The sequence below is a fragment of the Neoarius graeffei genome, chromosome 15 (genome assembly GCF_027579695.1).
Source record: "Neoarius graeffei isolate fNeoGra1 chromosome 15, fNeoGra1.pri, whole genome shotgun sequence".
NCBI lineage: Eukaryota > Metazoa > Chordata > Actinopteri > Siluriformes > Ariidae > Neoarius > Neoarius graeffei.
The window spans coordinates 29172812-29194499 of record NC_083583.1 but is presented as its reverse complement, the minus strand read 5'-3'; the positions used below and the strand labels follow the sequence as shown (position 1 = coordinate 29194499).

The 21688-nt window shown below is 42.5% G+C and overlaps 1 protein-coding gene across 2 annotated transcripts in view; it reads right to left on the bottom strand.

Moving 5' to 3' along the window:
* Window positions 1-21688, bottom strand: part of cemip (cell migration inducing hyaluronidase 1) — a 365428-nt gene that overhangs the window by 206750 nt on the left and 136990 nt on the right. For both annotated transcript variants that reach the window (XM_060941115.1, XM_060941116.1), the window contains exons 7-10: window positions 21301-21371; window positions 21077-21172; window positions 9475-9596; window positions 8699-8846 (exon numbers count right to left, since the gene is read on the bottom strand). In XM_060941115.1, the coding sequence (XP_060797098.1) occupies window positions 8699-8846; window positions 9475-9596; window positions 21077-21172; window positions 21301-21371 (437 nt within the window). The remainder of the gene's footprint in view (window positions 1-8698; window positions 8847-9474; window positions 9597-21076; window positions 21173-21300; window positions 21372-21688) is intronic.

Here is a 21688-nt window from a genome sequence, read left to right as displayed (position 1 = left end):
GGTGGCGCTAGAGAGTTTGAGGTGCTGAGTTGAAATTTGGTGACAAGATCCTTGAGGGAGCCTAGAATCAGTGTGCCAAGTTTAAAAACCTCTAGTCAGACGGTTCTATGCGTTGCCATAGAATTTCACTGATTTTAACAAAATTCAAAATGGCGGAAAATCCTCAAGGCAGAATATGACGTCATAGGGTGCGATGGATTCGTCTTGAGCCAAGGATTCCTGCCATAGTGGAATTTTGTTTCTAGCCAAAACGAGTCATGAGATATGAGCCAAAAGACATTTTTCCTAGTTATAGCGCCCCCTAGCAGCCAATTTGTTCCAAATTTTTTGGGGCCCTTTCGGGAGGGGTGCTGCATAAAGGCACCAAGTTTCGTTAAGATACGCCAAAGGGTGGCCGAGAAATGAGCACACTTCCTGTTTCGCATCTTTGCAGCCAAGTTTGATTGGCTGCCACGGCCAAACGCTTGTGAAATTCAAATCACCGGGTATAACTTTTGTGCAGGTTGGTCCAATTATGCTATCTTCCAAGTTTGGGAGAAATTGGTAAAAAATTGAGGGAGTTGAAACATTTTAATTGATTTTCACAAAATTCAAAATGGCGGGAAAAATATATGGGCGGGAAATGACGTCATGGGGTGCGTTGGATTCGTCTTGGCCCAAGGATTCCAGGGATACCAAGTTTTTGAAAATCAGACCAACGGTTCAAAAGTTACAAGCAGAAATGTACCTGGGAATTTGACCTGTTGGTGGCGCTAACGGGTTTGAGGTAGAGGCCTGAAATTTGGTGAGAGGAATGTTGAGAGTGTCTAGAATCAGTGTGCCAAATTTCACAACTTTTTACCAGACGGTTCTATGGGCTGCCATAGACTTGCAGAGGCGGAAGTGGACTGAATAATAATAATAATAATAATAATAATAATAATAATAATAATAATAATAAGAAACAATAGAATCACTATGGGTGCCTTCGCAGCTTTGCTGCTTGGCCCCCAATAACAAGCAGCAATGTGGGGGCCAAGCAACATATGAGCCTAGTCGGAAGGCCAGCAGAATGCACTTGGGCCAGGTAATGCCCTTGTGCAGCTTAGTCCAAAGTTGCTATCTACCAAGTTTGGGAGAAATTGGTGAAAAATTGAGGGAGGAGAAGCATTTTAATTGATTTTTTCAAAATTCAAAATGGCGGAAAATCGTAAAGGCTAAATATGGCGTCATAGGCTGCGATGGATTCGGCTTGAGCCAAGGATTCCAGAGATAGTGGAATTTTGTTTCTAGCCCAAACAGATCATGAGATATGAGCCAAAAGTAATTTTTCCTAGTTATAGCGCCCCCTAGCTGCCAAGTTGTTCCAAGTTTTTTGGGGACCTTTCTGGTGGTGTCTGGCAAAAGGCCACCAAGTTTCATTAAGATCTGCCAAAGGGCGGCCGAGATGTGAGCACACATCCTCTTTTGCGTCTGAGGAGCCAAATTTGATTGGCTGCCACGGCCAAACGCTTATGAAATTCATAAATCCGTGTAAGATTCTTGTGCAGCTTCGTCCACAGTTACTATGTACCAAGCTTGGGAGAAATTGGTCAAAAACTGAGGGAGAAGAAGCATTTTAATAGATTTTCACATAATTCAAAATGGCGGAAAATCTACCAGGTGCAATATGACGAGACAGGGCGCGTTGGATTCGATGTCACCAAGGCATTCCAGAGATCCTAAAATTTTGACGATCAGACGTATGGTTCAAAAGTAACAAGCAGAAATGTACCTGCGAATTTGACCTGTTGGTGGCGCTAGAGAGTTTGAGGTGGTGAGTTCAAACTTGGCGACAAGACCCTTGAGGGAGCGTAGAATCAGGCTGCCAAATTTGAAAACCTCTAGTCATATGGTTCTATGGGTTGCCATCGAATTTCATTGATTTTAACAAAATTCAAAATGGTGGAAAAACCTCAAGTCAGAATATGACGTCATAGGGTGCGATGGATTCGTCTTGACGCATGGATTCCAGAGATAATGGAATTTTGTTTCTACCCAAAACGCATCATGAGATATGAGCCAAAAGACATTTTTCCCAGTTATAGCGCCCCCTAGCAGCCAATTTGTTCCAAATTTTATGCTGCCCTTTGGGGAGGCGTGGTGCATAATGCCACCAAGATTCGTTAAGATACGCCAAAGGGTGGCCAAGAAATGAGCACACTTCCTGTTTTGCATCTGCCTTCCAATTTTGATTGGCTGCCACGGCCAAACGCTTAGGAAATTCTAAAAACCGGGTAAGATTTTTATGCAGGTTAGTCCCCAGTTGCCATGTACCAAGTTTGGGAGAAATTCTTCAAAAATTGAGGGAGGAGAAGCATTTTAATTGATTTTCACATAATTCAAAATGGCAGAAAATCTACTGGGTGGAATATGACGAGACAGGGCGCGTTGGATTCCTTTTGAGCCAAGCATCCCAGCGATACTAAGAATTTGATGATCAGACGTATTGTTCAAAAGTAACAAGCAGAAATGTACCTGTGATTTTGACCTGTTGGTGGCGCTAGAGAGTTTGAGGTGTTGAGTTGAAATTTGGTGACATGATCCTTGAGGCAGCCTAGAATCAGTGTGCCAAGTTTAAAAACCTCTAATCAGACGGTTCTATGCGTTGCCATAGAATTTCATTGATTTTAACAAAATTCAAAATGGCGGAAAATCCTCAAGGCAGAATATGACGTCATAGGTTGGGATGGATTCGTCTTCAGCCAAGAATTCCTGACATAGTGGAATTTTGTTTCTAGGCCAAACGCATCATGAGATATGAGCCAAAAGACATTTTTCCTAGTTATAGCGCCCCCTAGCGGCCAATTTGTTCCAACTTTGTTGTGGCCCTTTGAGAAGGGGTATCGCATAATCCCACCAAGTTTCGTCAAGATAGGCCAAAGGGCCGCCGAGAAATGAGCACACTTCCTGTTTCGCGTCTTCGCATCCAAATTTGATTGGCTGCCACGGCCAAACGCTTGTGAAATTCAAATCACCGGGTATAACTTTTGTGCAGGTTGGTCCAATTATGCTATCTTCCAAGTTTGGGAGAAATTGGTAAAAAATTGAGGGAGTTGAAACATTTTAATTGATTTTCACATAATTCAAAATGGCGGGAAAAATATATGGGCGGAAATGACGTCATGGGGTGCGTTGGATCCGGCTTGGCCCAAGGATTCCAGGGGTACCAAGTTTTTGAAAATCAGACCAACGGTTCAAAAGTTACAAGCAGAAATGTACCTGGGATTTTGACCTGTTGGTGGCGCTAACGGGTTTGAGGTAGAGGCCTGAAATTTGCTGAGAGGAATGGTGAGAGTGTCTAGAATCAGTGTGCCAAATTTCACAACTTTTTACCAGACGGTTCTATGGGCTGCCATAGACTTGCAGAGGCGGAAGTGGACTGAATAATAATAATAATAATAATAATAATAATAAATATAGCTGCAAGCAGCAATGAGGGGGCCAAGCACCCTATGAGCCTAGTCGTCAGGCTCGCAGAATGCATTTGGGCCAGACAGATGGTCACAAGCACACACAAGAAGTTTCATGTCGATATACCATCGTTTGACTGAGATACAAGGTCATTTGTTGTTCGGCGGCTTCACCATCAAATTCGATTGACTGTGATGGCTGAAATTACTTCAAGTGTACTTGGTGTGTGTGTGTGTGTGTGTGTGTGTGTGTGTGTGCTAGAAGACTGCTGACATATGAGCTCAATGACATATGAGCCAAAATATATTTTGTATAGTTATAGCGCCCCCTAATGGCCAATGTGCACCAAATTTGGTATGAGAGCTTGCGGAGGGGTGGGGCATAATCCCACCAAGTTTGGTTAAGAAATGTCAAAGGGCTGCCGAGATATGAGCTCACATCCTGTTTGACGTCTTCGCAGCTGAGTTTCATTGGCTGCTGCGGCCAAAAAGTTTAAAAATTTCAAAAGACTGAGGATAACTTTTATGCAACTTGGTCCAATGATGCTATCAACCAAGTCTGGGCAAATATGGTCAGAAATTGAGGGAGGAGTAGCAATTTACATGATTTTAACAAAATTCAAAATGGCGGAAAATCTACCAGGTGCAATATGACGAGATAGGATACGTTGGATTCGGTTTGACCGATGGATTCCAGCAATACTAAGATTCTGACAATCAGCCGTACGGTTCAAAAGTAACAAGCAGAAATGTACTTCCAACTTTGACCTGTTGGTGGCGCTAGAGAGTTTGAGGTGGTGAGTTGAAATTTGCTGACAAGAACCTTGAGGCAGCCTAGAATCAGTGTGCCCAATTGGAAAACCTCTAGTCAGATGGTTCTATGGGTTGCCATAGAATTTCATTGATTTTAACAAAATTCAAAATGGCGGAAAATCCTCAAGGCAGAATATGATGTGATATGGTGCGATGGATTCGTCTTGACCCATGGATTCCAGAGATAGTTAAATTTTCTTTCTAGCCAAAACGCATCATGAGATATGAGCCAAAAGTCATTTTTCCTAGTTATAGCGCCCCCTAGCGTCCAATTTGGTCCAAATTTTTTGTGGGCCTTTGGGAAGGGGTTTCGCATAATGCCACCAAGTTTCGTCAAGATTGGCCAAAGGGTCACCGAGATATCAGTGCACTTCCTGTTTTGCGTCTGCGCAGCCAAATTTGATTGGCTGCCACGGCCAAACGCTTATGAAATTCAAATCACCGGGTATAACTTTTGTGCAGGTTGGTCCAATTATGCTATCTTCCAAGTTTGGGAGAAATTGGTAAAAAATTGTGGGAGTTGAAACATTTTAATTGATTTTCACAAAATTCAAAATGGCGGGAAAAGTATATGGGCGGAAAATGACGTCATGGGGTGCTTTGGATTCGGCTTGGCCCAAGGATTCCAGGGATACCAAGGTTTTGGAAATCAGACCAACGGTTCAAAAGTTACAAGCAGAAATGTACCTGCAACTTTGAGCTGTTGGTGGCGCTAGAGGGTTTGAGGTAGAGGCCTGAAATTTGCTGAGAGGAATGTTGAGAGTGTCTAGAATCAGTGTGCCAAATTTCACAACTTTTTACCAGACGGTTCTATGGGCTGCCATAGACTTGCAGAGGCGGAAGTGGACTGAATAATAATAATAAGAAACAATAGAATCACTATGGGTGCCTTCGCAGCTTCGCTGCTTGGCCCCCAATAATAATAAGAAACAATAGAATCACTATGGGTGCCTTCGCAGCTTCGCTGCTTGGCCCCCAATAATAATAATAATAATAATAATAATAAGAAACAATAGAATCACTATGGGTGCCTTCGCAGCTTTGCTGCTTGGCCCCCAAATATAGCTGCAAGCAGCAATGAGGGGGCCAAGCAAGCTATGAGCCTAGTCGTCAGGCTTGCAGAATGCATTTGGGCCAGACAGATGGTCACGAGCACACACAAGAAGTTTCATGTCGATATACCATCGTTTGACTGAGATACAAGGTCATTTGTTGTTCGGCGGCTTCATCATCAAATTCGATTGACTGTGATGGCTGAAATTACTTCAAGTGTACTTGGTGTGTATGTGTGTGTGTGTGTGTGTGTGTGCTAGAAGACTGCTGACATATGAGCTCAATGACATATGAGCCAAAATATATTTTGTATAGTTATAGCGCCCCCTAATGGCCAATGTGCACCAAATTTGGTAGGAGAGCTTGCGGAGGGGTGGGGCATAATCCCACCAAGGTTGGTTAAGAAATGTCAAAGGGCTGCCGAGATATGAGCTCACATCCTGTTTGACATCTTCGCAGCTGAGTTTCATTGGCTGCTGCGGCCAAACAGTTTAAAAATTTCAAAAGACTGAGGATAAATTTTGTGCGGCTTGGTGCAATGATGCTATCAACCAAGTCTGGGCAAATTTGGTCAAAAATTGAGGGAGGAGTAGCAATTTACATGATTTTAACAAATTTCAAAATGGCGGAAAATCTACCAGGTGCAATATGACGAGATAGGATAGGTTGGATTCGGTTTGACCGATGGATTCCAGCAATACTAAGATTTTGACAATCAGCCGTACGGTTCAAAAGTAACAAGCAGAAATGTACTTCCAACTTTGTCCTGTTGGTGGCGCTAGAGAGTTTGAGGCGGTGAGTTGAAATTTGCTGACAAGAACCTTGAGCGAGCCTAGAATCAGTGTGCCAAATTTCTCAACCTCTCGTCTGACGGTTCTATGGGTTGCCATAGAATTTCATTGATTTTAACAAAATTCAAAATGGCGGAAAATCCTCAAGGCTGAATATGACGTGATAGGGTGCGATGGATTCGGCTTGAACCAAGGATTCCAGAGATCGTGGAATTTTGTTTTTAGCCCAAACGCATCATGAGATATGAGCCAAAATTCATTTTTGCTAGTTATAGCGCCCCCTAGCGGCCAAGTTGGTCCACGTTTTTTGGGGACCTTTCTGGTGGTGTCTGTCATAATGCCACCAAGTTTCGTTAAGATCTGCCAAAGGGCGGCCGAGATGTGAGCACACATCCTCTTTCGCGTCTGTGCAGCCAAATTTGATTGGCTGCCACAGCCAAACGCTTATGAAATTCGAAAATCCGTGTAAGATTCTTGTGCAGTTTCCTCCACCGTTGCTATGGACCAAATTTGGGAGAAAATGGTCAAAAACTGAGGGAGGAGTAGCATTTTAATTGATTTTCACATAATTCAAAATGGCGGAAAATCTACCAGGTGCAATATGACGAAACAGGGCGCGTTGGATTCATTTTGACCCACGCATTCCAGAGATACTAAGCTTTTGACGATCAGACGTATGGTTCAAAAGTAACAACCAGAAATGTACCTGCGAATTTGACCTGTTGGTGGCGCTAGAGAGTTTGAGGTGGTGAGTTGAAATTTGGTCACAAGACCCTTGAGGGTGCCTAGAATCAGTCTGCCAAATTTGAAAACCTCTAGTCATACGGTTCTATGGGTTGCCATCGAATTTCTTTGATTTTAACAAAATTCAAAATGGCGGAAAATCCTCAAGTCAGAATATGACGGCATAGGGTGCGATGCATTCGTCTTGACCCATGGATTCCAGAGATAGTGGAATTTTGTTTCTACCCAAAACGCATCATGAGATATGAGCCAAAATACATTTTTCCTAGTTATAGCGCCCCCTAGCAGCCAATTTGTTCCAAATTTTTTGTTGCCCTTTGGGGAGGGGTGCTGCATAAAGCCACCAAGTTTCGTTAAGATAGGCCAAAGGGTGGCCGAGAAATGAGCACACTTCCTGTTTTGCATCTGCAAGCCAAATTTGATTGGCTGCCACAGCCAAACGCTTAGGAAATTCTAATTACCGGGTAATATTCTTGTGCAGATTAGTCCCCAGTTGCCATCTACCAAGCTTGGGAGAAATTGTTCAAAAATTGAGGGAGGAGAAGCATTTTAATTGATTTTCACATAATTCAAAATGACGGAAAATCTACTGGGTGGAATATGACGAGACAGGGCGCGTTGGAGTCGCTGTGACACAAGCATTCCAGCGATACTAAGATTTTGATGATCAGACGTATGGTTCAAAAGTAACAAGCAGAAATGTACCTGCAACTTTGACCTGTTGGTGGCGCTAGAGAGTTTGAGGTGGTGAGTTGAAATTTGGTGACAAGATCCTTGAGGCAGCCTAGAATCAGTTTGCCAAGTTTAAAAACCTCTAGTCAGATGGTTCTATGCGTTGCCATAGAATTTCATTGATTTTAACAAAATTCAAAATGGCGGAAAATTCTCAAGGCAGAATATGACGTCATAGGGTGCGATGGATTCGTCTTGACCCATGGATTCCAGAGATAGTTGAATTTTCTTTCTAGCCAAAACGCATCATGAGATATGAGCCAAAAGGCATTTTTCCTAGTTATAGCGCCCCCTAGCGTCCAATTTGGTCCAAATTTGTTGTGGCCCTTTGGGAAGGGGTTTTGCATAATGCCACCAAGCTTCGTCAAGATTGGCCAAAGGGCCACCGAGATATGAGTGCACATCCTGTTTTGCGTCTGCGCAGCCAAATTTGATTGGCTGCCACGGCCAAACGCTTGTGAAATTCAAATCACCGGGTATAACTTTTGTGCAGGTTAGTCCAATTATGCTATCTTCCAAGTTTGGGAGAAATTGGTAAAAAATTGAGGGAGTTGAAACATTTTAATTGATTTTCACAAAATTCAAAATGGCGGGAAAAGTATATGGCGGAAAATGACGTCATGGGGTGCCTTGGATTCGTCTTGGCCCAAGGATTCCAGGGATACCAAGTTTTTGAAAATCAGACCAACAGTTCAAAAGTTACAAGCAGAAATGTACCTGCGACTTTGAGCTGTTGGTGGCGCTAGAGGGTTTGAGGTAGAGGCCTGAAATTTGCTGAGAGGAATGTTGAGAGTGTCTAGAATCAGTGTGCCAAATTTCACAACTTTTTACCAGACGGTTCTATGGGCTGCCATAGACTTGCAGAGGCGGAAGTGGACTGAATAATAATAATAATAATAATAATAATAATAATAATAATAATAATAATAATAAGAAACAATAGAATCACTATGGGTGCCTTCGCAGCTTCGCTGCTTGGCCCCCAATAAGAACACTTTTAGCAATCCAGACCATCAACCACAATGTAACCACACTTGATTTTTGTTGTGGTCAAATGTCATGCAATTGCAGTCAGCTTTGAAAAGGTGTAAACAGGCCCAGAGGGTTCACACATACAGTACATTACACACGTACCGAGTTTGCCACAGAGGAAGCGGACGCGGTAGTTGCGGCAGATCCCACCCTGCTGGTCTTTGTTGAGACACACAAGGCCATAGTTCTTGTCAAATTTTGAGAACACATCACCAGTCATATTTGCAGGAAGACCATTGGCAGTTTCAGCCTGAGGAAAGAAGAACACTAAGACATATAAATACCTGCTATTAAGTATTTCAAATGAGAGTTAGAACTTGCCTAACACTCTGGAAATGATAACATTGATAACATCTCATCTCATCTCATTATCTCTAGCCGCTTTATCCTGTTCTACAGGGTCGCAGGCAAGCTGGAGCCTATCCCAGCTGACTACGGGCGAAAGGTGGGGTACACCCTGGACAAGTCGCCAGGTCATCACAGGGCTGGTGGTTATCTTATTTTTATTAATAATTTGTCTATCAGTTCTGTTTATTCTGGATTTTGTTTTACTCAGGTGATGGAAAACTTCAAGGATATTCAGAAATTCTTACTGGAAATGTACAGGTGAAATACACAGGTTTTATTTTGATAAAGCAAAAATTATGTGACAAGGTTCCCCCCCAGTGTATTTATCACAAAAGGTTACATCAAACTTGTTTGATTTTATCGCTTGCATTATGCGCATAAAGTCAGTGGAAAGAGATATTGTTAGGCACCGTGATATAAAAAACATTGAAGTTCATAGACTGAGCTTTGGTGAATCAAGACAATTGTGATGCTGGTAAAATTGTAGTTTCAAGGTGTGTGTGTGTGTGTGTGTGTGTGTGTATACACACCTCAATATCCAGGGGGTTGCTGCACAGACGTTCAGGGAAAGCCTTATGAAGGTCCGAAAGCTTCTCCCAATCTCCTGAGCCTCTCTCATCATCACGATCAAACCACTCCGTCCACTCAGCCTCTGCAAACCAAACACACACCCACACTCAGACAGAGTAAAGCCTAACCTAGACATGGTTAAGCCCCTGGACTAGCTGAAAGGACAAGCTCTGTATAGATATTAGTCTCATTTGTATCTGCTTCGCCACTCTTGCCTGTCAAACAGGATTTTTGTGCAGCTAATTAAAGCACTTCTTGTATATGTTCCAGCCTACGTGAATACAGCAAGCAAGAATTCTGGTTTCGTAAGCAAAGTCAAACGCTCAACTCAAACATCAAGACAAGCAGCTGTTTAATCAGAAGATGAGCTTCTTTACTCCACTCAGCTCAGGGCAATAGTCTCTTTTTCATGGTGAAGGACACATGATTACGGTTATGGGGTTTTGGGCAGAACAGAACAACAGAAAACTCCAGAGCATACAATCAGTACAAAAAGTTTGATGTCAAGAACAAACTTTTTTTTTTTGTCTTCTCTGCATCTTTTTCAATCCAGTGAGAAATTTCTGAGCACATTTTCATACACTTGTGGTTCTATATGAGGCTAATACCCTGTCTGAAGCATTCCCACAGCGATGAAAGCCTGACATTGTAAATTTTCAGTTCATCAATCAGACCAGAGACAGTAAATAAAATATAAAATCTATATAGGTCTTTGAATCTCCCCTCTCTGACCTAACGGGTGTTTCTCATTTCTTAAATTGCCTCCCATTTGCTTCCCTTCTTTTGCTTTTTATCTCCTTCTTCTAAAGAAATGGAGAACGGATGCAAGAAAAGGAAACAAGGACAGGAGAAATCGAGAACAAACAAACATCCATTCATCCACTCTCCATACCACTTATCTGTCAGGGTCGCAGGTGAGTTGGAGCCAATCCCAGCTGATTATGAGACAGAGGCGGGGTAAACCTTGGGCAGGTGCTCACATTCACACCTATGGGAAATTTAGAGTAGCCAGTTGACCTAATCCACATGTCTTTGGACTGTGGGAAGAAACCGGAAAACCTGGAGGAAACCTCCACAGGCATGAGGAGAACATGCAAACTCCACACAGAAAGGCCGCAGTTGGCCACAAGGTTCGAACCCAGAACCTTCCTGCTGTGAGTGACAGTGCTAATCACTGCGCCGCCTGAGAATAAACATATTTACCAAGTGAGACATCCTTGCTCACTGAAGCATCACTTTAAAGTCTATTTAGGGAATTCATTTACTGATAGATGTTTCCCAGCCATATTAGCTGTATAACGAATCTGCCTACACAGAACAGTGATGACACACTTAATTATCCTTAATTACAAGATTACTGCACACTTAAATATTGATGTTTTAGCCTCAAGAAGATTCTACTCAACACATGACTTCTCAGTTTTTAAAGTAAGGCATATAGCTATGGAAGGGCGGCACGGTGGTGTAGTGGTAAGCACTGTTGCCTCACAGCAAGAAGGTCCTGGGTTCGAGCCCAGTGGCTGACGGGGACCTTTCTGTGTGGAATTTGCATGTTCTCCTCGTGTCCGCGTGGGTTTCTGCCGGGTGCTCCGGTTTACCCCATAGTCCAAAGACATGCAGGTTAGGCTAATTGGTGGCTCTAAATTGACCATAGGTGTGAATGTGAGTGTGAATGGTTGTCTGTGTCTATGTGTCAGCCCTGCAATGATCTGGCAACTTGTCCAGGGTGTACCCTGCTTCTCGCCCATAGTCAGCTGGGATAGGCTCCAGCTTGCCTGTGACCCTGTAGAACAGGATAAGCTGCTACAGATGATGGATGGATGGATGGATGGATGGATGGATATAGCTAGGGACAGGTTCTTGCCCAAACTGATAATCACATCATCAATTTTTCTTTGGCTAATCAGACACAAGGTACACCATCACATTTGCCAGAGCAATTGAGGGTTAGGTGCCTTGCTCAAAGGCACTTGAGCCAGTCCTGCTGGTTCAGGGAATCAAACCAGTGACCTTTTGGTCCCAAAGCTGTTTCTCTAACCATATGACCATGGCTTCCCCTGAAGGCATATGAATTGACTTTAATGCAAGCTTTTAAAAAAAATTGCACAAACGGTTTATTTAATTAAGATGGTTGATTGTTTCACCATGCTGCTGGCTTACCAACTCACATAGTTTTGTCAGGTAGTTAAGTCCAAAGTTTTGCTTGGGTCTCTATCATTCACCCACTCAACATGCAAATAACAAAGAGTAACGTGAGTTATCTCGCTGTCCACAGGTAAAGTTTCTGAAACTCATCAGAGATTGCTTTGTGACCAAAATTGTTAGGTAAGGCTCATCTTCCACAGCTGTCTGTTAGGAGGCGACAAAAATTATGACAAGCTGATGACAACCATTCAGTGGACGTCAGGCGAGAGCAAACAATTTTGACAGATGAAGACTTAGTGGAAGACTGTCATCCGTTGTTGATTTAACTAATTGGCTTGTTGTAATGATCACAACACTATCTTGCAACATGGTTTTTTTAATTATTATTTAAAAAAATTTTTTTTTTAATCCAGCATTGAAAAGTCTGAAAAATTTTTTAAGCATCTTGGGACATTTTAAGATGACAAACTGACTTTCCCTGGCAATATAGACAACGTTTTTAAAAAGGCCAGACAGAATTTGTTTTCAATTAGGAACCTTAAAGGTTTTCGAAGGCATCATTTTGTTTAAAGGTCATAGGCAACGGTCGGAGGTGAAACATAGAATATCAACTTTATTGTCTAGAAGAACGACCCAAAAAGCGAGTTCAGTCTTCCTAGTGTCTAATTTGCACCCTAAAATTGAATACAACGGTTAAAATATACTGTTTTGCCCAGTTTCCGAAGGTTTGTTTACATCTCACTTATGCGCACTTTCACCGCCAGGGGACAGTCATCGTGACGTCATTTAAGCCAAACAGACTGGGAGCAGCTCTGTGTTTACTTGCGAACCAAGCACACGTGTACAGACTTTGGTCGTGAGAGGTTGTGTAAAACGTCTGATAGCGATAGCGATTTTGAAGTAGGAAGTCTCCAAATTAAATATAGAGTAGTGAAACCATATATGTATGAACCTATGGCCGTTGCGAAGCAATCGGTGAATGTGGCTCACTGGTTTGACCGTGTGGCCTCGGAATCGGACAGCGACTCGGTCGACTCTGATCACAGTGACCCCGGACCTCAACGAGACTCACGCCCAAACGATTTATCCTGGTAGTTGTGATAAATTCTTACTTTTGTTGTAATACTAAATAAGAGCCCTTTTGAAGAATAATTAAACCGCCCTCCCTAGTGGATATAGGTAATGATCACCTGACAGGTAGGCCACATTAGCCTGCCATCCATGGCATTATACTATTTATAGCCTACTCTAAGCAAGGAAATATCCCTTTGTCTCATTTCCACAATGATTGTACAGGATCCCTCAGGATTCTTGACTTGTCAATTGCAAGCTAAAGTAAAAATGTTTGCCTCCAATCTTCATCTTTTTGCTTGACCGTTGCTGGTCCATTTCTTCTTTGACTGCTTGATTTTGTTTCACGCGCACAATCTACTCTCTCCACCTCTTCCGTAAAAAAAACAACCCTCTGGCTTCACGCGCACAATCCACTCTCTCTGCCTCGTCTCCTCTTCCAGAAAAAGCCAACCCACTCGCTCCGCCTCTTCTTTTCTGGAAAAAGCCAACCCTCTCACTCCACCTCTTCTCCTTTTTCAGAAAAAGCCAACCCACTAGCTCCGCCTCTTCTCCTTTTTCGGAAAAAGCCAATCCTCTCACTCTGCCTCTTCTCCTCTTCCAGAAAAAGCCAATCCACTCTCTCTGCCTCTTCTCCTCTCTCGGAAAAAGGTAAAAACTTCTTCTTGAACCGGTCCTGTTGTTACAGTTCACTGCACAACAAGGCATGGTTTTTCTTTGGAAATTCCTGAACGCACGTCTGCACTCAAGCCTAACTGCAATGTAAGTAAACGGAAGTGGACTCAACTCAAGCGGTTTGTTTGGCTTAAATGACGTCACGTGCCGAGCGGTCAATAAAATAGCCGAACAGAAATTCACCACGATCCGCGCTAACTTATTTTAATTATGGCTTATGAACAATACTTCTTGGGACCAGAAGAAAATTACAGAGGGTTTAACATATAAAGTTTCAAATGTGCATAAAATTAAAACCGTTGCCTATGACCTTTAAATGTTTCAGCTTGGTCTTGAAACTTAAATGTCAAGAAAAAAAGGCAGCTTAGTTTTCCACAACTGTTAAAAAGCAAGGAGCTAACCCCCCCCAAAAAAAAAAAAACCTTGATTTGCTGTACAAGTGAAGATTCAGGCTGTCATTCAACACCCTTAACTCTGAATTTAAGTGAATTCCTTCAGGCAGCCTATAATTATGAACCAGGCCTGATGTGCTGTTAAAATCTTGAAAATGACAAAAATAAGTAATATACTATAAATTTTTCATCTACTTATTATTTATATGGTTTTCTGGGGTGAGATCAAGAACAAAAACAGTAAGAAGTGCTAATCACAATTTTTTTTTTTGCATGAGTTATTGAACTTTATTTTGAAGCAACAGAAAAATCCTCCTTTTCTTCCATTATACAGTACCAATCAAAAGTTTGGACACCCCTACTCATTCATAGGTTTTTCTGTACTTTGACTATTTTCTACATTGTAGAACAATGCTGAAAACATCAAAACTATGAAATAACATCTGGAACATCTCATTATCTCTAGCTGCTTTATCCTGCTCTACAAGGTCGCAGGCAAGTTAGAGCCTATCCCAGCTGACTACGGGCGAAAGGCGGGGTACACCCTGGACAAGTCGCCAGGTCATCACAGGGCTGACACATAGACACAGACAACCATTCACACTCACACTCACACCTACGGTCAATTTAGAGTTACCAGTTAACCTAACCTGCATGTCTTTGGGCTGTGGGGGAAAACGGAGCACCCGGAGGAAACCCATGTGACACAGGGAGAACATGCAAACTCCGCACAGAAAGGCCCTGGCCGGCCATGGGGCTCGAACCTGGACCTTCTTGCTGTGAGGTGACAGCGCTAACTACTACACCACCATGCCGCGCCATCTGGAACATACAACCCCGATTCCAAAAAAGTTGGGACAAAGTACAAATTGTAAATAAAAACGGAATGCAATGATGTGGAAGTTTCAGAATTCCATATTTTATTCAGAATAGAACATAGATGACATATCAAATGTTTAAACTGAGAAAATGTATCATTTAAAGAGAAAAATTAGGTGATTTTAAATTCATGACAACAACACATCTCAAAAAAGTTGGGACAAGGCCATGTTTACCACTGTGAGACATCCCCTTTTCTCTTTACAACAGTCTGTAAACGTCTGGGGACTGAGGAGACAAGCTGCTCAAGTTTAGGGATAGGAATGTTCACCCATTCTTGTCTAATGTAGGATTCTAGTTGCTCAACTGTCTTAGGTCTTTTTTGTCGTATCTTCCGTTTTATGATGCGCCAAATGTTTTCTATGGGTGAAAGATCTGGACTGCAGGCTGGCCAGTTCAGTACCCGGACCCTTCTTCTACGCAGCCATGATGCTGTAATTGATGCAGTATGTGGTTTGGCATTGTCATGTTGGAAAATGCAAGGCCTTCCCTGAAAGAGACGTCATCTGGATGGGAGCATATGTTGCTCTAGAACCTGGATATACCTTTCAGCATTGATGGTGTCTTTCCAGATGTGTAAGCTGCCCATGCCACACGCACTAATGCAACCCCATACCATCAGAGATGCAGGCTTCTGAACTGAGCGCTGATAACTCGGGTCGTCCTTCTCCTCTTTAGTCCGAATGACACGGCGTCCCTGATTTCCATAAAGAACTTCAAATTTTGATTCGTCTGACCACAGAACAGTTTTCCACTTTGCCACAGTCCATTTTAAATGAGCCTTGGCCCAGAGAAGACGTCTGCGCTTCTGGATCATGTTTAGATACGGCTTCTTCTTTGAACTATAGAGTTTTAGCTGGTAACGGCGGATGGCACGGTGAATTGTGTTCACAGATAATGTTCTCTGGAAATATTCCTGAGCCCATTTTGTGATTTCCAATACAGAAGCATGCCTGTATGTGATGCAGTGCCGTCTAAGGGCTTGAAGATCACGGGCACCCAGTATGTTTTTCCGGCCTTGACCCTTACGCACAGAGATTCTTCCAGATTCTCTGAATCTTTTGATGATATTATGCACTGTAGATGATGATATGTTCAAACTCTTTGCAATTTTACACTGCCGAACTCCTTTCTGATATTGCTCCACTATTTGTCGGTGCAGAATTAGGGGGATTGGTGATCCTCTTCCTATCTTTACTTCTGAGAGCCACTGCCACTCCAAGATGCTCTTTTTATACCCAGTCATGTTAATGACCTATTGCCAATTGACCTAATGAGTTGCAATTTGGTCCTCCAGCTGTTCCTTTTTTGTACCTTTAACTTTTCCAGCCTCTTATTGCCCCTGTCCCAACTTTTTTGAGATGTGTTGCTGTCATGAAATTTCAAATGAGCCAATATTTGGCATGAAATTTCAAAATGTCTCACTTTCAACATTTGGTATGTTGTCTATGTTCTATTGTGAATACAATATCAGTTTTTGAGATTTGTAAATTATTGCATTCCGTTTTTATTAACAATTTGTACTTTGTCCCAACTTTTTTGGAATCGGGGTTGTATATGGAATTATGTGGTAAACAAAAAAAGTGTTAAAAAAACAAAATATGTTTCATATTTTAGATTCTTAAAAGTAGCCACTGTTTACCTTGATGACACTTGACACACTATTGGCGTTATCTTAGGCAGCTGGGCCATAGAAGGTTCACGCTGCACGCTGCATGCTGCACGCTACACGCGTGTAAAGAAAAGTGGACAAACGTAGCATGACTTGCTCTGGGCCATAGAACGGCGTTCACGTTGCACGCTGCACGCTGCACACTTCACGCGTGAAGCGTGAAATGAACATGCACACTTTTTTCTAGGCGTGAAGATGGAAATTCCAGTCAATGCATGCGGTCACCGCCGCGCCAGCCAATCAGAACGGGTCTAGGGAGATAACTCTATGCTTTCAGGGGAAAACTTCAGAAAAAATATAATTGAATGGTATAATTGAAAAATAGTTCTTCATCGGGATTGTCAAGCAGATTATAGAATGTTCGGTGAAATTCACCACGGGTTTCTCTCAGAAGGAAGTGTTCTCGGCTCCAAATTCTGTTCCTTTTTCTCTTCCTCTGTCTCAGTAAAAGCAGAATGAGGCAATCGTCGTCATCCGAAGAGTCCATATTGTTGGTTACTCGGTCAAAGTAGAACAGACGCAACACGTGAACATCCAAGCATGAAGTTTAATGGCCCAGGGTCCGGTTCTTCACGTGAACGTGTAGCGTGCAGCATGCAGCGTGCAGCGTGAACCTTCTATGGCCCAGCTGCCTTAACCAGCTTCATGAGGTTGTCACCTGGAAAGCTTTTCAATTAACAGGTGCCTCGTCAAAAGTTAATTAGTGCAATTTTTTGCCTTCTTAATGTGTTTGAGATCTCATCTCATTATCTCTAGCCGCTTTATCCTGTTCTACAGGGTCGCAGGCAAGCCGGAGCCTATCCCAGCTGACTTCGGGCGAAAGGCGGGGTACACCCTGGACAAGTGGCCAGGTCATCACAGGGCTGACACATAGACACAGACAACCATTCACACTCACATTCACACCTACGGTCAATTTAGAGTCACCAGTGTCTTTGGACTGTGGGGGAAACCGGAGCACGCGGCAGAAACCCACGCGACACAGGGAAAACATGCAAACTCCGTGTTTGAGATCAAATAGTAAATAGTAAATAATAAAAATATAGCAAACAGCCTGTGGCAGCAGGGGCGTGGTCAAGCATCGGTCTGTGACCAGAGGGCGGAGTCAGGGAAGGTAAGTGGCAGAATCACTACACCTGATGTAAATTAACCTGTGTTTGTGTGTCTTCCCAGCGACCTCGCCCTATATAAGGAGAGAGAGAGCAGAGGAAGTGAGCTCTCTCCCCAACCAGACGGCTGATGTGTGTGTGCGCGCGCGCGTGTGTCTGAGTGTCTGGGAGAGTGAAACACTGAAAAGTGTTGCAATAAAGAGTTTTTGGAAAACTCAGTTCTGGCCTGCCGTACTTCTGTGCTCCACCCACCCGCGCAAAGTTCTACACAGCCCTATTCCACAACTGTAATAGTCCATATTATGTCAAGAACCACTCAACTAAGTAAAGAGGAACGACATCCATCATTGCTTTAAGACATGAAGTGTCTTAATTAAGAAAAATAAAGAAAAAAACATTGAATTAGAAGGTGTGTCCAAACTTTTGACTGCTACTGTATGATTTACACTTTTCCTGTACAGTGCGGATCAACTAAAATTTGTACTGGTCCTGTTACATAAAATTCGCTGCTTATAAAGGTCTGAATAAGCAACAAACAGGACTAAACGGCAGCATGCCTTTAGTACTAAACCATTGATATTTAGTTTATGGCTATAAATAAGAGTTATTTATGAAGCAATGATAATTTCTTTAGGCCAGGTTACCTCTTTTGAATAGCACCATAGACTCATATTTTGAATTTGAAGTGAGGAAAGTAAACACATTCTACTTCATCCATTCATCTTTGAACCTTCCGTTTTCATTGTTGACTTTTTCCAAACAATCCATGTTCACTAATCAGACCAGAGAAGGTAAACTAAATGAAAAACATATGAAAATCATCTCTAGTATTTCTCTGTAGAGTTGCGTTCAACTCAATAATTTACATACACTCACCGGACACTTTATTAGGAACACCCATCCACCTCCTGTTTGATGCAGTTATCTAATCAGCCAATCCCTTGACAGCAGCACAATGCATAAAATCATGCAGATACAAATCAGGACCTTCAGTTAATGTTCACTTCAAACATCAGAATGGGAAAAATTGTGATCTCAAAGTCTGACTTTCACTGTGGCATGGGTGTTGGTGGCAGATGGACTGGTTTGAGTATTTCAGAAACTGCTGATCTCCTGGGTTTTTCACACACAACAGTTTCTAGAGTTTACACAGAATGGTGCGAAAAGCAAAAAACATTGAATGAGCGACAGTTCTGTGGGTGGAAACGTCTTGTTGATAAGTGAAGTCAGAGGAAAATGGCCAGATTGGTTTGAGCTGCCAGGAAGGATATAGTAACTCATATAATCACTCTTTACAACCATGGTAAGCAGAAAAGTATCTCAGCATGCAACAGCAGGAGACCACGTTGGGTTCTATTCCTGCAGCCAAGAACAGGAACCTTAGAATCAAGAACAAGTTCCTATTAATGTGGCTGGTGATATATATATATCACATAAATGCATGTGATTGCATAAGCTGAAACCAAGGATCTACTATAAAAGCCACTGGTTCAGTTTAAAAACTATAGTCATTGAACTATGGCCTTTTTCATGCCTTTATTAGCACTGCTACACTATTTTTCAAGTATTCGGTGCAATCCACTTGAAATATTTCGCTGGGTTCATATCCAGACCAGTATGATTATTCCTGTTGTACATTATATTTGCTCTAGTGTATAAAATGTTAATAAAAATAACACTACTTTTCCATTATTCACATGAATAATTTAATTATCATAATTTGATGTCATACTCTATAATTGGGCACACTGTCTGTTTTGCCCTTATTGTTGAAACATCAGAAATTTAAATCCTGATCATGCTAGCCAGCCATGGCCAAGAGTCAAAGAGATCATAATTGGACCTGGTTTCCAGGTGGAAAGGACAGCTTTTACTGACCTTCTACCGCTCATCCATCGAGAGCATACTGATGTACTGTATTACAGTATGGTACGGCAGCTGCACTGCTGTAGACAGGGAGAGGCTCCAGAGGGTAGTAAAGGCAGCACAGAGGATCATTGGCTGCCCTCTCCCCTCCCTGATGGACATTTACACCTCCCGCTGCCTTAGCAGAGCTAAGAATATCATCAAGGACAGCTCCCACCCTGGCTTTGATCTGTTCGACCTGTTGCCCTCAGGGAGGCGCTACAGGTGCTTCAGGGCAAAGACAAATAGATTAAAAAACAGCTTCTTCCCAAAAGCCATAACCGCCCTGAACTCAGATATGCTCTAACTTTATAGTCTATTTTATTTTACTATTTACTATTTTACTAATTTATAAATGTGCATTACTTTATAAGGTGACTCTCTATACAATAATGTGCAATACCACACTCCAAAATGTGAAATGCAACACATGCACCTCAGGACTGTGCACCTTACACACAACACATGCACCTCAGGACTATGCATCTTACACACAGCACATGCACCTCAGGACTGTGCACCTTACACACAACACATGCACCTCAGGACTGTGCATCTTACACACAACACATGCACCTCAGGACTGTGCATCTTACACACAACACATGCACCTCAGGACTGTGCATCTTACACACAACACATGCACCTCAGGACTGTGCACCTTACACACAACACATGCACCTCAGGACTGTGCATCTTACCTTACCTTGCAATAATTCAAATGTATAATATTTTATCTTATAATGTGACTCTCTCGTGCAATAATTTACAATGTGACTGTCTCTGTGCAATACTTTATATGTGCAATACCTCATTCCATAATGTGTAACACAACACATACACCTCAGACTGTGCACCTTACACCCCCCCTTTTTTTCCTTCCCCTTCCCCCCCGTTCCTCTCTCTCTCCCTCTCTACACGCTGTTTGCACTGTTATTGGAGATGCTTTAATCTCATTGTACATGTGTATAGTGACAAAGGCATTCTATTCTATTCTATTCTATTCTATTGCTCAACTGTCAGAACAATGTAAGCCAAGGATAGTCCTCTACTGGTTAATGTATGCCAAATAGGGCAGTTAACACACTTCCAAACATGTTCAGCTGCTCTGTAAAGTTACTTAAGTGGTGATTTGAAAGGATGGTGATGACAAAAGGAAGTACACTGGCTCTCCTGATTACAGATTCATAGCTGTTGTGCAGTAAGGGAGACTCAGCTCTGAATAAATTGGAGGACTGTGGCAGTGGGGGCGTGGTCAAGCATCGGTCTGTGACAGGAGGGTGGAGTCAAGGCAGACTCACTACACCTGATGTTAGTTAGCCTGTGTTTGTGTGTCTTCCCCAGTGACTGCGCCCTATATAAAGAGAGAGAGAGCAGAGGAAGAGAGCTGTCTCCCCAACCAGATGATTTATGTGTGTGTGTATGCGTGTGGCTGGGAGAGTGTGTTTGCGACTGAAAAGTGCAAATAAAAAGAGTTTTTGGAACTCAGTTCTGGCCTGCCGTACTTCTGTGCTCCACCCACCCACTCTGATTTCCACAAGGACATTGGGAGAAAATGTGTTCAAATCCAACAACGTTTCACCCCTCTGTCAAACTTTAAATAATCCTGTTCATTAGCTTTGAAATTAAGGATCTGGAAAACTCTACTTAAAAAGCAAGGGTATGGGATACAGGTGATGAAACACTTAAAAGGATTAGAGTGAATTATTCTCACCCTGCACCCATTGACTGACGGTGGTGACGACGAAGTGTTCTCCATAACCCGAGTGGAAGGTACGGGAACTCCGAGCCTCTGATGATGCCTTGGTTCCTGTATTTCAGAATTGCACAGAAACACAAAACACACACACACCAGAAGCAATGTCAATGTTCGCAAACTTACCATCGCAAATATCCCCAGAATTGCTTTCTACCAAGTGAATTCATGAAGAGCTTCACCTTGATAAACGGCATGATCCTCCACCACTGATGATGTATCCCCTTTCACTGTAATAAAACTCCACGGGTGCCTGCAGACACAGTGACCGATAAGGAAAGGTGGATATGAGAAAATGGCAGATGAGCAAAAATTGATACAAAGTATTGAGGTGAAAGAACACAAAAATATTGAGACAGAAAAAGACAGACATGGCAAGAATTGTAGTCAGAATTGGCTACACCATGTGAGAACTGGACATGTGAAAGTGTAAATGATGCCTGATAAATGTGTTCCTGAGGTGTTATGAGGAACCTCTGACTTGCGTCCCAAACTGATATAAAATTCAGAAGATCAAGAGTCTGAGACAGTGTCGTATCCTGTACATGTTGTAAACAAACATAATATAAG